This window comes from Antechinus flavipes, chromosome 4 (genome assembly GCF_016432865.1).
Source record: "Antechinus flavipes isolate AdamAnt ecotype Samford, QLD, Australia chromosome 4, AdamAnt_v2, whole genome shotgun sequence".
In the NCBI taxonomy this organism is placed as follows: domain Eukaryota; kingdom Metazoa; phylum Chordata; class Mammalia; order Dasyuromorphia; family Dasyuridae; genus Antechinus; species Antechinus flavipes.
In genome coordinates, this window is record NC_067401.1 from 138,010,190 (window position 1) to 138,026,308 (window position 16,119).

The window sequence follows — 16,119 nt, forward strand, 5'->3', positions numbered from 1 at the left end:
AAAGCAAAAACAAAAACCTGGTTGCTGGATTGATTTCTTAGTCAAGAAATATTTCATTAGAATTTCTCCATATTTTAACCACTCATCTAGAGTCTGGCCATACACCTGGCAATGGTTAGCATTCCTGTCATCTATAAAATTATGAAATGCTAATTACTTTGTGCATTTACATTTCACTTCTGAACTCTGATGTAGTTTCCTTCTTTACTGTAGTTTTACATAGAGCAAAGGGGCTTTAAGACCGTGGACAAAAATGTAGAATGCTGCACTACAAACACCAACTTCCTGCTGTGGAACAGCATAACTTGAGTGGAATAAATGGTGAAATCAATCTAGGTACAGTAGACAAATGGAAGTGCAAAAACGAGGCAGAGGTTGAGACGAGTAGAGGGCCGAGGTTTGGAATGGGTACTTCCTGTTGCAAAAACTGAAGAATACTTCAGAACACAGAGGAGTAGGTCAATCTTCTGGTTGGTGAAGAGATCAGGAATGGCTGAATTGTTGAGAATGGAGTTCATACAATAACCTCTTTAACAGTCGTAGTTGCTGAGCAAGAGTAGTTCAAAAAGCATGATGACAATATAGACAAATAAGCTGAAATCACTGATAATTTTTTACGAAAGTATAAAGATGGTTAGTGAATTATGTTAAAATAGCATATAAAAATTGTGTTTCAAGGATGAATGGTCTAAATTCAAGATTTTCAAAAACAGGGTGAATAATTAAGCTGTGATAAAGCATGCCCCAAATGACTTGATGGTAGAGGACTACTTATGTTGTAAAGGAAACTACCATATAAAATGTCTTTAGGGGACTAGGGATGACCCAGTTTTATACTGAAGCATTTAAAGAGAAACAAAGAAGATACCTTCAAATTGGAACCCCAAAGGTCCTGGGGGTCATCAGCAATTGGAGCAAAAAAGCAAAGATAACTTTAGAGAAGGCTGAGTCTGTAGATGTCAGTGTTGATATGTATTTTTTTTCCCTAAGTATGAGTTATGTAAGGCTATAACATATTTGATATTTATAAATAAATATTGAAGTGAATAAGATTAGGTAATTATAAATTAATTGTATGCCAATGTTTATAGCAAATCATTAGAATCTAAATTCTTTTGAAGTTAAGTGTTATTTTCATTTTTTAGCTCCAGTGGTTTGTGCCTAGTTGTTGGGTCATTTCAGTCATTTCCAACACTGTGACCCCATTTTGGGGTTTTCTTGGCAAAGACAGTGGTCTATTGTTTCCTTTTCCAGTTCATTTTACAGATGAGAAAACTGAGAGCAATTAGGGTCAAGCGACTTGCTCATAGTCACACACTAGCAAATGTTTGAGGTCAAATTTTAATTCAGACTCCCCGCGGACTCCAGAGACGGCACCCTGTCCACTGCGCCACCTAGCTGCCCCTTGTATATAGTAAACAATAAATGTTAAATCAGATGTAGAATGGTCTTAGAACAGAGGTGTCAAACATTCCAACTGGCCAGAACCAGATATAACTAATGAATATTTAACAAAATGAACAAAAATATAATGAAACACAAGCAATATTACATTTTAAAACTAATTTAATATGCAGTTCTTGTGTGTTGATTAGTAGCCCCCATTTCTATTTGACTTTGACAGGGTGGTGTAGAAGAAACATGTAATTTCTGTGGTTTGGGTTATAGGAGAACACTCATTCATTTGCTGGGGCTTGAGTTAAACAAAGGGAAATCTTCACTCAGTCCTACCCAACAGCAACAGCAATGATAAATGGGAGAAAATTCCTTGGTCCTTGGGAAGGAAATTCCTGAGAAGCAGTTTAACTTGAAGCAGTAAATTAGAGGAGAAGCCCTGAAGACAATAAAGTCCACCTCTAGAGGACAAGTTTTGTTTTGTTTTTGTAGACTGGGGGATGTCCACCTAAATGCTAAAAATCCTGCACCTCTGACTTTTCACTGAATACAGTTTGCAGTTTTTCAAGTCCAAACTTTTCCTTAAATTAAGTTCAGAAGCCAAATGTCAATTTCTAGGAGGACTTGTCAGTTTCCTACCTCATCTGAGACTTGGTTAGCAACTAGGCCAGTGAGGCTAAATATTATAATAAAGGTTTTGCATCAGCTCGCTATAAAGAAAACCTAAACCCTTTGTCCACTATAACCTTGGGTACTGGCCCACAAAATGTGTCATTGGGCCAGCTTCTGTGGATGACTCAGTGTAATTTATTACCATTACTTAAAAACACTTACATAGTGATTGTTAAAACCTAAAATAATCAGACTTCCACATGGTTCCTAGTATATAACCATTTTTAAGTGTTTTGAAATGTATTCTTCCCTTAGGAACAGTCAGGAAAGAAAGACACGGGTGCAACAGATATGGCTACTTCTTTTACTTTGAACATTAGCATTAGGTGGGTTACCGTACACATCCAAAGGCCCAGCATCTCGGAAATATCGTGAAGCGGCACACCTTGTACCAGAGTCTCACAAGAATAAAATATACAATGCTACATTGAGTGGTTAAAAATACACAAAAAGTAGTTTTAACAATCTATAATTTTTATGTTTAAAATCATGATTGAGTTGAAATAAAAGTGCATTCTCAATTGCTAAAAAAAATAATAATAATAATTATGGTATGGTCAACACAAAGGGAAAAGAATCAATACAATGAGGGGTCTGACAGGATACTGGAAAAAAGTGCCCCAGGGAAACTAGATGGCATATGCTAGTTTGGAAATGCTAAAGGAGAGCTCAGTTCTACTTCACTGCAATTCCTGGGGGCAAAGTGCCTCTCCCCGGGACCTTTCCAGACCAGAAATCCTGTCCTATTTGTCTGTCACCTCCCCAACTCAAAGACTCCTTTGAACTTGCTGCAGCATGAGGGGTACCTGCCCTACATCAAGTCTGATTTGACCTTCAATTGCATCTCCACAGAGAGGTAGGAGAGGGATGCTGCCCTGTTCTGGACTTGTCATAAGCATCCAAGCTACATAGCCTTAATAATCCTTATGATCCAGAAGGCAAGAACAGGGACCAAGCAGCTTCTATTTTGCCAAACTCCTTTGGACAAGTTTTTAACATTCAACAACAAGCTTTGTAAACCTAACGCTCAACGCTTCCTGGCAAGCAAACTGGATTTTTTTTCCTTAAGAAATAAAGAAAAGTGCAAGTGATTTATGTACTGTCAAGGGGTAAAAAAAAAGACAAACAAGTTATACCTAAGCATCTGCTACTAAGCTGATCACAACTTCAGTGCTCTTCTGTCAAGCGCTGGGTTACAAGTGGATAGAATCAATGTTCTGTGCTGGATGGGCTTTCTTAGAGGTCTGATTAGGCTGGGTAAAAAAAAGAACTAGAGTAAGATTTAGTCTTCCAGGTATCAATGCCACTTGTTCCACTGGCTGATACCTAAGTATTTCTCTTTAGGTGCTTACTTGCCTGTTTATGTTCAGGAAGATCTGTTGCTCCTGGTCATGGCAAAGATAAATACTTTGGATTGTCTGCCTCTAACCTAACAGAGCACAGATGACCAAATTGAACTACAAACTGAAGGAGTGCCTGCTAAAGATACCATCCCAGGGCTCAGGGCCTTGGGTCTGACCCAGGAGATAATGGCTGGCGTAACAGTTATCCATTCGGAGATGAGATGGGGAGGTATGACTACCTATCCCATACTATGGGACTAAACATGATTTCAAGTCTCCTTCTTATAAAATTTAAAATGACAAGAATGTTCTCACCTCTTCCACACTCCTGAGAGTTAATGATTTATTCTTCCCAACTACTGCAAGTAAGGGATAATGTAGAGAGGAGAGGTTAAGGAAAAGAGCAGGAAAGAGAAAACAAGATTGCCTTCCTGCTTTGGCATTCGGTATATGAGAACTCTTAAGAAAAAAGCTTCTACACCAGATGGAAAAGGACTGGCTCTCATCATTAGGCATTATTATTTAAACAGGCTAGTCAGGCTAACTTACTCAATTATGCTCCCCAAATATCTCTGACTCCTGGCATCAAAGCATTCCTTACCAGTGTGCCTATATCAAGGGAACTAGGACAGTGATTTATTGTACTTATAAGAGAAAATAAAGTTTCAGAACCCAAAGTTAAAAGTAAACACTGAAGTAAGCAGGGAGGAGTAGAAACAAAGTTACATAATACAAGAGCTGTCTCCCCCCTTCCCCCCCAATTGATACTTTTTAAACATCCTGCTGCTTTGCTTCCCTGGGGCCAAATACAGTAATGCTGAATAATGACAGATTTATTAGTAATTATATAGCTCCTGCAAAAAGATGGATAAAATGTACATGCATACTAAATGTGAAAGATTGAAAGGCATTTGATCAGATTTTCAGAGGCTGCTTATAATTCAAGGATATAATCTTAACAGCAAACACTGAAATCATATTCCATTATTTAAACTCTTGACCTAAATCAAGAATGATTCAAATGATCAAGCAGAAAAGAAGTCAGGTTCTGGGTGTAAATTATTTCCTACTGATTTTCAAATGTAAACAGATTGGTTTCTAAAGTCCTATGCAAAATGTGATTTGAGACATCAATCCTGTTAGTTAAGGTATTCCCTCTCACAATACCCTTCCCCTCCCCCCCCACTAAAGATATATAAACCAGGGAGAGCTGTACATTCAAGAATACTTCTCTTCTTCAACACATTCAGTCCGTCTTTAGCTAATTAGAAAGATAAGAAGCATTGAGTAATAGATGCCTTTCAAAGTTAAACAAAATTTAACTATTTCTCTGCCACATCCTTTCCGGTTCCACCCCCATAGAAGTAATTTACCATATCTCTTCTCCCACTAGAGATGGTCTTCACAAGTAAGGAGTAAACCTGGATCAGGTAGGCTATGAGGCAGCTTCTTGAGAGAACAAGGGCCCCCTCTGCTGACTGTTTCAAAACTCTGCTACTCAGCAAAAGAACAGATCATCAAAGTTTTCTTGACAGACAATTTAATTTTTTCAAATGTTCATCACTACTTTCTGCTTAGCACAGTTACAGAGAATAGTTAAAAAATGCTGTCAGCCAACAAATACTTGGGAAAGCCAAACCTCTGGATGCCATTATTAAGAAAATAGACGAGTCAAGTGAAAAGTAATCATATAGAAAATTTTTTTGATGTAACAAAGTGTTAATTTGGAAGAAAAAGAATCACATGGTTTCCAAACTAGTTTCCCAAAAAGTATAGCTCAACTTTCAATTATTCATGAATCTTTTCCTTGGTTAACCAGTAACATGATGGGGTACAGAGTGGAAATGGAGAGGCTTGTTCAGATAAAAAGAATTAATGTTTCACAAATAGCTATATTCTCTAGTCTTCTGCCTCATCATATTCCCCTTTTTTTCTTATGAGTTTATTCTTGAAAACTCCAAGGACTACTCACCAAAAGAATGTGAATTTAGAGAGAGTAGCTTTAAAAAGATAATGCAAAGTTTTGATGACAGCAAAAATATTAAGATTAATAGTTTGCATTCCATGAAAACAAACAAAAAACCCAACTAATCTAGTTTCCTCTTTTCTTAAAAGATTTTGTTTTCAGTTTTGGATAAGAATTAAAAGGAAGAGAGTTTTATGCACAGCACAAACCCCTTTGGTGGCAGTAAAACACAATGCTGAAGTACTTTTATCAATTCAGAACCAGCTGTCACAAACAGATCATAAAGCAACTCTCTTTTTTTTGTTTGTTTGTTTAATGTCCTTCATATTGAGTAATAATTATATTGTAAAAACTGATTCTAGGGAAAACTAGAAAGAAAGAGTTAAATGATGTTTTAGGAGATTGGAAAAGAAGGAGAAGCCTGGAAAAAAGAGGGCAAAGAAGTAATGGGAGAGATAAGGCAAGAATTGTAAAAGGAGGTGCAACTACTTTAAGACCAGTATCTCAAAGAGAAAAACAAAGAAAAGTCATTGGCTTGGATGATCATGGACATGGTGAAAGAAAGGTTAGATGACAGAGTCAAGACAAAAAGTCTGGGAAAAACCAAACAATTTTGAATTAGATTTGAGTAAGAAAAAAATTTTTATGGACAAATTTGCAAACTAATTCTTAGAGAGAGAGAACAAATGAGAAAGTTATTGTATAGTCACAGCAGCACTGATGCTCATCCCCCTAAAGTGAAAAAGGAAGAATTCAGGAAGACCAAACTGGGCAAAAACTGTACATGGAATATACAATGAAATTATTTTCCCGGGCTAAGGAAGCAAATAGGAGTCAAGACACAGGACCAAACCTTTAGTTACTCAAGAGACAGGAGGTGAATGTCTAGAGAGGTATGACTAATATGTAATCAGTTGCTACCATAAAACCTGGAAAGTCAGGGAAGAGAAATCATTCAGAGATATGTTCAAAATTTCTGTCTGAGGCTTTTATTAGTTTTTGAAGAACTAAACCAAATAGATTAAAGACAAAATCCAACATTCATGGAAAATGAAGTAGAGGTAGGATCTAAACCAGGGAGAAAATTTCCAGGAATGCTGGTTTCTTCAAGGCACTCAAGAAAGAGAGAGGGCTTAAGCTGCAATGGTGGAAGAAAGATAAGAAAATGTAGGTTTGCATTTACTTGTGTAATTTAAGGAAATGAAACAATTCCAAGAGATGATTTGATGACACACCAATTATTAATTAATCAATAGAGCAACAAAGTAGAATTTCATTCCACAAATAACTTCTGCAACAATGCAGAAAACAAAGAATAGGAAAGGGCAAGATGCTAGTCTTCTATGAGTAAAAAATACACCTGGGTAAAACAGCTTGACTTAAATGGGGAATTTGATTCACCTGATGAATTCATCTAGTCCTCCAAATTTAAACCAAAGGAGCTAAAATTCCATGCTGGTCCAAACTTGTAAAGCCCTTTCTCTAAGACAAAAATATTTGATTGCTATAAAAAGTCAGGATTATAGAGTATAAAAGTAAGGAACTAAGAAAATGGACATATTGGTGGCAACTTTTATGGCTTCCATAATAAGGGGAGAGAGGACGTCTGGTTTGCTTTATCGAGGTAGTAATCCAGAATTGGAAGGTCATTATTAATTATTATAAATGCTACAGATGTCAAAAGCAGTCTAGCTTAGAAGCTATAATTAATATAATATAATTATTGCATAATTATGTTACTATCGCTAATAATCTATGACCTTTCCATTACTGAAAAATGCTTTTATTTTTGAATGGGATTTCTAATCTTGGTTTAGCAAAGGAGTAAGTTGTTCAAAGGAAAATAAAGCCAACATTGATTTGTCCAATTGTAAAATATACAGAATTCCAAGTGAGATGACCTTAAATACAATTGACAGAATTCTTAAAAGCAATTTATCCCCCTTTGTCAAATATTCTCATGATTCTAAATCTAGAAGCACATCAAAAATGCTTATTTTGTGAGTATACACACCTAATTTGTTTTACATAATATAATATCCTTATTTATATAAGATCAAGCAGAAATAGCTCTAAATGTAACATGGGTAGTCTGATGTGACAAATTATCTATACTTTTTTATATGTCAAACTGACAAGGGTTTTGCAAAATGGAATATATTTCTTAAATGACTTTTATCACAATTGTTTTTGTGTAAAAATCAGAAACTGTGAAATTAAATTAAATTAAACAAAAACATCCAAACCAATGAATATGAAAACTTAAAAAAAAATCAGGCATAAAAAGAAGAAGAAATTAGGAAATTCAGTATTTGCAAACATCTTTTCCACAGAAGACATCATCACCAGGCACACAATAAGTGAACAACCAAATTAAAGAGAATCTTGGAAAGGTATTTCCAAAGCATCAAGTACAACTATGGTATTTTCGTGCTCAGCCATTCATTTAGAGTAGTTAATGCAAAATGGTAGGGTTCAAGCAAAATACATGCTACTAATTTTCTAACGTTTCCTTTGATACTATGGTAAAATTTACATGGAAGCCTCTCTTTCTCATTAAAAGTATGTAAGAATGAAGTCACAAATATATAGGTGGCAGTGAAGTTATGTGCCATAAGACTTAGGTTATGTTTACTTTTTCTCCATTGTTCAAACCAAAAAAAATCTCACTCAATATGAGCTAACCTGATTCAACTAGGTAAAGCAGCAATTTTACATTATGGGCTAAGATTTCTTATTTGAGTTTTTAAAAGATAAAGGAAATGTACACTACTACTTTAACTCAAAAATGTCATTGTATCCTCAAATAGGTCATATTTTAAGCAATGGGATAGGAAATGTCAAAGACAATAAGATTGTAATAACAGCCTCATTTAACACCAATGTAATACTTAAATACACTGCATAACGTAGCCTTCGAGGTCCTTTAGAAACTTATGTAAAGACATATATAGCAAAAACTAGAGACCAAACTCTTCCTCCATATCCTTTTTCTAAAAAGATGAACATCTAATTAATCATACTGAGCAGTTTGCAGGGTTATGGGACTATGTAATGCAAGAAGATAGAAGAACTAGCCCACATACCTATTAGGGAAGCCAAGTAAAGACTATCAACCAGATTTTTCAACTTTGAGTTCCTGAGTTTTTAGGTTAACCTGACACAGGTCTTTGTTTAAGGCTTAATCCTGAAGTTCTCATGTTCAGAAGCACTCATAAATATTCTGTAATGTGTCTTGATTAATTTTTAATATGAAAATTATGAAGACACATTAGATTTTCTGAGAACTTTTCCTTAAAACCATGGATACCAGTCAAGTAAAGTCAAAACCCAGAAAACAAAAATAGACAATTATTGGGGATTTTTAAAAGGCTGCTCCAAAATGACTTTCACCAGTCATTATATTTTGTGATAATTTTAGCTGAATCTTTTGATAGCTCTTTTGAGCTTTTTTGGGGATGGTAATGACTACTTAATACTGGATTTCCCATGGGTTGTGGGTTCTTTCTTACGGGATATAGATCTGCAACTCCCAAATCACAGGTAGAACCACCTGAAATTCCCAGTGTATCATTATAATATTCCTAGGAAATGGACAACAAAATGGTCTTGAATTATAATTCAGAATGGCTGTCTAATACTGTAAAGCTTTTTAGAACAAAGTACAATATATTTAACTGAGATACCTTCTTAATAATAAAAAAAAAAAAAGCATTTTTAACAGGTCTGACCATAAAGTAGTGGCACATTTACATAAAAATGTAGAAGAAAAATGTGGCATGGAATGCAAGGAGTTTATGGGAGAGCAGCCACTAAAGATAAAATATGTAAATAAGGATCTAGCTTTCCTTACTGGCTTGTGTACTTGGGAGCTTTAAAAAATGTATCTAAATATCAAGAGAAATAACTCTTTAAAACTGTCCCAATTTTTAAAGACTTACACATAAATTAGGAAGCAAAGGTAGTCAGAGATGCCTTTTTTCTCTCCCATTCCAAAAGCTTCCTATACTAATTCACAGCACACAGACAAAGGTAAGAAGATCAGAATAGGAAAGTTAATAGAAAAGAATGTGATATTTTAAAACAAGGACTTTAGCCTCAGTTTTAGTAATAACATATAGTCCATGATCCAGAAGAGAACCTCCATTACAATTGCACATTCGGAAAAAAAAAAAATGAACCTTCAAATGTTAGGGTACTAGTAGAGGCAGTTATTTGAAAATATGTGGGGAAACATTGGGGAATTTTGAGGTAAAACACAAAATTAAAAGAAGACAATAACAGCCAAAACTCAGTTCTCTGAGATGAGGGTAACACCAATTTTTAAGCTTACTGTGAGAGTCATCTCTATTTAAATTAAAATAGAAAGAAGAAAAATAGGACAGCCATTCAGCAGTTGAATATAACCAATGTGCAAGGCCTTCTGCTGAACCATTCCCTATATTAACTACTATTTCTTGCTATAATATCATCAATATCTGAAAAAGTTACCAGGCTGAAAGTATCAGAGGTGTGCTATCCCTACCACTTGTTCAAATTGGCCATTTTAGAAACATTTGCTTAGGGCAGTCAAGTTTTTCTTTGCTATTATGTTACATAAGAAAAGCTCCAAGTTGTAGATATATCCAGTGACAAAAGACATTTTCAATCATATGATCAGCTCATGTTCTCATTTAAATGCCTCCTTATCCTCTACCAGCAATATCATGTTTGTGATTCGTGTTTTGTATTTTTCCTTCTCCTAACAACTCCAGAAAAAGAAAGCAACCTGAAAACAAGCAGCACATGATATGAAATTCAAATTAGTCATATCATAAAAGTTAACCACGAACACTATTCCTCATGAGAACGGGGAACAGCTATGACTGACATGAGAAAACCTCCACTCCCTGTCCTTTTCTAAGTGATGAGCAACTTTTCTCACGTTTTCAAACCGTGTGTGTGTGTGTGTGTGTGTGTGTGTGTACATATGCATGTGTGCACACAAACGTGTGCTCTTCGGTGTTTTTCCTGGAAAGTGACCCATTCCTTTTTAAAACATTTCATGTAACACTCCACCCTAATTAGGTAAAGGAGCATGTCTGGTGAGCCTAAGAGACACTTGGGTAGGAAGTGGAGATATTAAAAACTACCAAATAACTTATAACAAGTTCTGAAAGCAAAACATAATTTTTGCAGCAATCTGGCCTGGAGACCTTCTCAGATACATTTAGTCTCTGAAGCACCTTTGAGTAGTACGGATGTAAGGATAACTTTTAACTATAGAAGCTATATGCATCTTTAAGAATCACATTTTGATGATTATAAAAATTTTCTATTTTACAACATAGGTCCAGCTACACTGAAAAAAATTACACCGCTTATTGAAATACATTTCATTTTAGAAACAGGTAACTACTAAAGAGGTCTATACAAAAACTCTAAAATAATTTCTGTAGTAAAATAAAGAGTGTGTTAGGAGAGAGCTACACAAACAAGAAATTTTTGTTTTTCTCTATAATGCTTAATATACTGTGATATGTAGCCAGTTCACCTCTGATGCTGGCATCAAAAGCTGAAAAGAATTTGTTACAATACACAGTGATACAATTAATGCTCTGGATTAATCTCACAGCCTTCCCGATTAGTAAAAGGAAACCAGGCCTATCTCCTCTTTGAGGAGAAGTCCAGGATATAAAAGCAAGCATACCTCATCAGCTGATATGAAATTATAAAATTCCACAAGTCTCAATATTTGAAATTTATAAAAGTCATGAATAAAAAGGAAGCATATTGGGCTTTAGTTCCATCGGCTCCCCAGGTTACGATGATCCTTCTCCTCTTTGAGCCAAAGGTAGTCTTCTCATTCACTTGGATCTGCTGGTACACCAAGCCAATGACAAAGCTTTTTTGCTGGAGGCTAAGAGGGAGTGGGATAGAGCTACCAACAACCTCATTGATTCCCACTCTGCAGACTCTCAAGTGGGCACATACCCAAGGGACAATAGATTAAAGAGGATATTTGTTAATGATGTTGTGCTGAACTGTTCTTCTCTGCCAGGTGTCGCAGAAAGTTGTCCTCACTCTGGCCTCTATGATTTAAAGGCTCACTCTTAAAGAGGGCTGGAGGTGGGGGTAAATGAGGGACTGGCGGGATGGGGAGGTGATGAGGATGATGTGGGTGAATGTGAAGATGTGAAAAGGAATGGGGGATGGGCCTTGGAGGAAGAGTGCTTACTGGATTCATATTGATTGGTGGGGTAGGGGTTGTGGGTGTGTTCACAATGGAAGGAACCGGGGTGGCTGGGGAAGTTGTAAGTGGGATCTGGACAACAGGCGGGATGTTCACAGGGCTGGTAACCCTAAAACACTTCTCCTTGTGAGCCTTGAGCATGTTGGAGAAGCGAAACCGCTGGCCACACACATCACATGGATAGGGCTTCTCGCCTGTGTGAGTTCTGCGGTGCCTCTTCATATTTGGGCGGCTGGTGAAGCTTTTGCCACAGATTTCACAGATAAAAGGTTTCTCTCCTGAAGTGACAAAGAGATAAAAACCAATGAATACACTAAACTACATCTGTGAGTATTCTGTACAAGCAACATTTCCGCATTAAAAAAAAGTTTTACCTTATCAAAATATGCTGAACTATATTCTATTAATCATAAACTTCCAAATCTGGAATTAATGACAGTAGAGCAATTAAAAGTAAAATAAAACCTAAGTCCAAGGCATCATATATGCCTTAAGTAAAAGAAGTAACTAAAGTAGTAGTCTTTGATATGTTACTCTAATGCTTTCTAGCAAAGCTATGTTTTACTGAACTTTATTGAAGGGATCAACTCCTTCCTATCCTAGTTCTTGTTAGTACACCTCTAGTAGTTTCTAGTTATTATCTAAAGCAAATGTAACTGAGGTTTCACAAGTTTTGGCTGAGAATTTCCTATAGAAAAAGTCTGCTTCTTATATTTCCTCACTCCTGAATTTTGGACTTTAAAAGCAATACAAACTTCACATAGGCAACTGGACTTTCCAGTTTATCTGAAATCTATTCTTTTTCTTCTCCCTTCAGCTTCACTGAATCTGAAGTCAGAAGACCTGTGTTTAAATGAATTCAAATTCTCCCTTTAATTGGTTGTTGTTCTTTGTTCTTAAAGAGGACAAAAATGACATCACGATGTTAGAATCAAGCTGCAGTGTGTCCATTCAGATGAACCTGGAATGGTGTGCCACAGGTCGGACACAAATAGTCACTATGAACATTTGTGGTAGACTCTCTGATGTTGTGTATCTCACGTTTCTTCTGGGCTAATTCAATTCTGCTTAGCTCATAAGAACACAGCACCATCTCTGATGAGTGCCCTGAGCCCTTTATAGGGCTGCTTTCTATCTTTCGACTGATGCATTTAACTCTCACCCATGGGTCCAAGAAGCTGTAGCATAAGCAATGATTACACCCCAGTAAACTGTTTTGACAGACAGGCTAAATCAGGCTGAGGGTAACTAGGGGGTCTCAAGCTCTATAGTGAGTTTCTTAATTCACTATATCCCCAAAATTAGCCTTGGTGGAATGGGTGCACGAGAACACTTTGTTCTACCTTTACTCCCTGCAAAACTATAGGTGAGTCAATATACCTCTATAGACTCTGATGATGATAATAATCAACAATAAATTATAACTGAAGGTTTACAGAACATACTACATATTATCACATTTCATCATCACTACAGTTCTATTATTAGCTCTATTTCATAGATGAGAAAACTGAAACTGAGGTTAAGTGACTTATCCAGGATCACACAGCCTATCTCCAGGCCCAGTACTCTAGCTACTGGGCCTATTTGGTTGCCCAATAATCTCATCTGTAAAATGAGGGAGTTGGAGTAGATGAACTGAAATCCCTTCACTTCTGATGTGTTTCCCTTCTCTCATTTAACTGTTTATTTAATTCTTTTTCTCTATACCTGCTAATCTAGATACCATCTTTCATTTCTTAGTTGCCTTAATTGATAAATCCATCCAACTCAATCATACAGTGTTTCATCTCTGCAATCAGTCCTCTTGATTACCACTCCTTTCCATTGTGCCTTGTAGAAACGTTATTCTACTCTGACCAAACTTGCCTTTATCCAGACCTGTTTATCTTTTTTTTCTTTTACCTCCTCACCCTCACCATAAAAGAAATAAAGTTGTGAATATATAGAACTGTCTCCTCCTTAATTTAATTTCTGTCTATATCTGAGACTTTGATCACTCAACTTCTTCTTCCAAGTCCATTAGCTTTTTTTTATATTAAACTAACTATACTAGATTTCGTACCCAATCTGGATTTCATGACCACAATGACTTTTCACAAAGGTATTCAATGATTCTTATACCAATATAGTGTTCCCCTCAGGTTCCCAAATCCATGGGATCCTTCACTGTACCAATGTTCAAAACTAGATCAACTTTACTCTACTTCTTTCTCCATTCTGAATTTCCAAGTTATAAAGTTAGAGAAAGATACATTATTGAATAACTGGTTCACCAAAAATTTATGAATTAGATTTGAACTAATTCTTTGCCAATATTCAGCAATTGTTTAATTCATTGCTGGCTGATTCTTCAAGGAATTTTTCTCAATGGCTATTTTATTGTCTCCACTTTTCTCAAGTTCCTAATTCTTTATTTATTCAATCTATACCCTCAGAAAATCCTGCTCATTTCACTGAGATTCACACCATTCAATGCTCAGGCCTGTGTAATATGCTCAACTTACCACACTCTCTACACTCATCCTATCTTTTTTTTTTTTTTTTTTTTAATTATTACTAAAAAAGAAGATCCTTTCAAAAAGCTAATCACCTTGCTCCTCTTCTATGCTGGAAGAGAATTTTGTTTTCACATTTATCTACTCCCTTCCCAATATCTTCAATCTTTCCTTTCTAGGAGTTCTTTTCCCAACACTTCAAATATACAGAGATCTTCATTTTTTTTTGGGGAAAAAAATCTTCAAAAAAAAAAAAAAAAACAACCCACAAACAAACCAAACCTCCCATTGTCTCTATATTATTCAACTTCTTTCCCCTTTTACTGCTAAAAATCTTTAAATGAGTGGGTTATAGTTAGTATCCCTATTTCCATCACTAAGTAATCTGTCTTTTTTTTTTTTTTAAAGTTGTTTAGTTGTTTTCAGTTGTGTCTGATACTTTTCTGATACTGTAATAGATAAGAAAACTAAGGCAAACAAGATTAAGTGACTTGCCCAAAGCCACACAGTTGGTGTTTGAGGATAGATTTGAATTCAGGTGGTTCTGACTCCTGAACTCTATTCATTATATCACCTAGCTGCTTTAAAGAATCTTTAACCCTAGTAATTTGGCTTACAAAGTTCCTGAATATGTTCTCTTTAATGTCATTAATGATTTCCTTTTTGACAATTCATGTTCTTCTTCCTCTGTGCTCATTTTACTTTACCTCTCTATTATATTTAAAATAATCACCAATGTTCTCTTTCTACAAAACTATCTTTTTCCTTTAAAAATTATACTATCTTGGCTTTTTCTCTAATTAACCTCTTGCTTTTACTGACTCTTTTTGTCTCCGAGTTGTTCGTCTTTCTCTAAGTCTCTCGCCTGATATCGCTTAAACATTTTTATGACTTTGATTGCCACTGCTAAGCTGGTAATTTTCTTTCTTTTTAAATTAGGACAGAATAGAAAAAAAGAAAAATGAAAAGGAGAATAAAATAGGTTTCAGCAGAACATTGGGAAAGACTGAAAATATTTAACAATAAATTACCAGTTCAAGAAAGGATATATAAGAGTAAAAGAAACGATGTTCATGGGTGTCCAACTTTTCTTTGTTTCCTTGTGAGTTGTTCTTTTGTTCTCTGCTGCACACTTTTTTTACTTTATTCTTTTTTCCCCCCTTTTATTCCTCTACCTCCCCCAAGCAGGCTATAAGGCTATAGTTAAGCACATATTTATATATACATATACATATACATACACACACACACACACACACGCACACACGTACCTGCCCCTGCATCTAAAAATAGTATTAGTATGGCTGACATAATGTAGATTTCTCTCTTGACTGAATCTTTGACTTTTGTCTAACATCAATGATTATTAGCTGTACTGATTCTTGTTGTGTTTGCTATATCTCTTCTTTCCTATCTCTGCTAACTCTTGTTTTAATTCTGCTCATTAATTTGCCTGGCTATTACTTAACTTCCCCTCACCCACAATGCATGTATTTCTACCTTGTCTTATTCTCCCATTCCTTGCTTTTCCCTTTGCTCATCCCTCTCCCCTTATTTCTTTATAAATTTTGAAAGATGCTATATCCTTTATGGTATATGTGTAGCACTGCCTATTTAATCCATTCCTGATGTGAATAGGTTGTCAGAACTACAAGCCATCCTCCTCCCATTAATGCCTCTATGTCTATTCTTCATTTGTATAATATAACTACTATTTCTACTTTTTTCTAGGTGGTTTTACTTTATAGAGTCAAATCATATATTCAATCCTATCTTAATTTTTCTTTTGAGTTACCAAATTGCTGATGTTCAACATAGAGCATACATTTCCATGTATTTTGTTCATGTTAAGTTCCTTGAAACTGATCTTTGATATTGGCTCTTAAATGTTAAATTTTCTACTGAGTTCGATTTTGGTTGAGTCTTGAAAATGTGCATGTTCATTGAATATTTTTTTTTTAATTCAATATTATGGATAATTTAGCTAGATGAGATATTTTTGGCCATAAGCCT

At 35.6% G+C, this 16,119-nt stretch overlaps 1 protein-coding gene across 2 annotated transcripts in view; it reads right to left on the reverse strand.

Moving 5' to 3' along the window:
* Positions 1-2,357: 2,357 nt before the first annotated feature.
* ZNF652 (zinc finger protein 652) overlaps positions 2,358-16,119 on the reverse strand; it is an 88,651-nt gene continuing 74,889 nt past the window's right edge. For both annotated transcript variants that reach the window (XM_051994771.1, XM_051994770.1), the window contains exon 7: positions 2,358-11,886. In XM_051994771.1, coding sequence (XP_051850731.1) covers positions 11,381-11,886 — 506 coding nt within the window. In that variant the 3' untranslated portion in view covers positions 2,358-11,380. The remainder of the gene's footprint in view (positions 11,887-16,119) is intronic.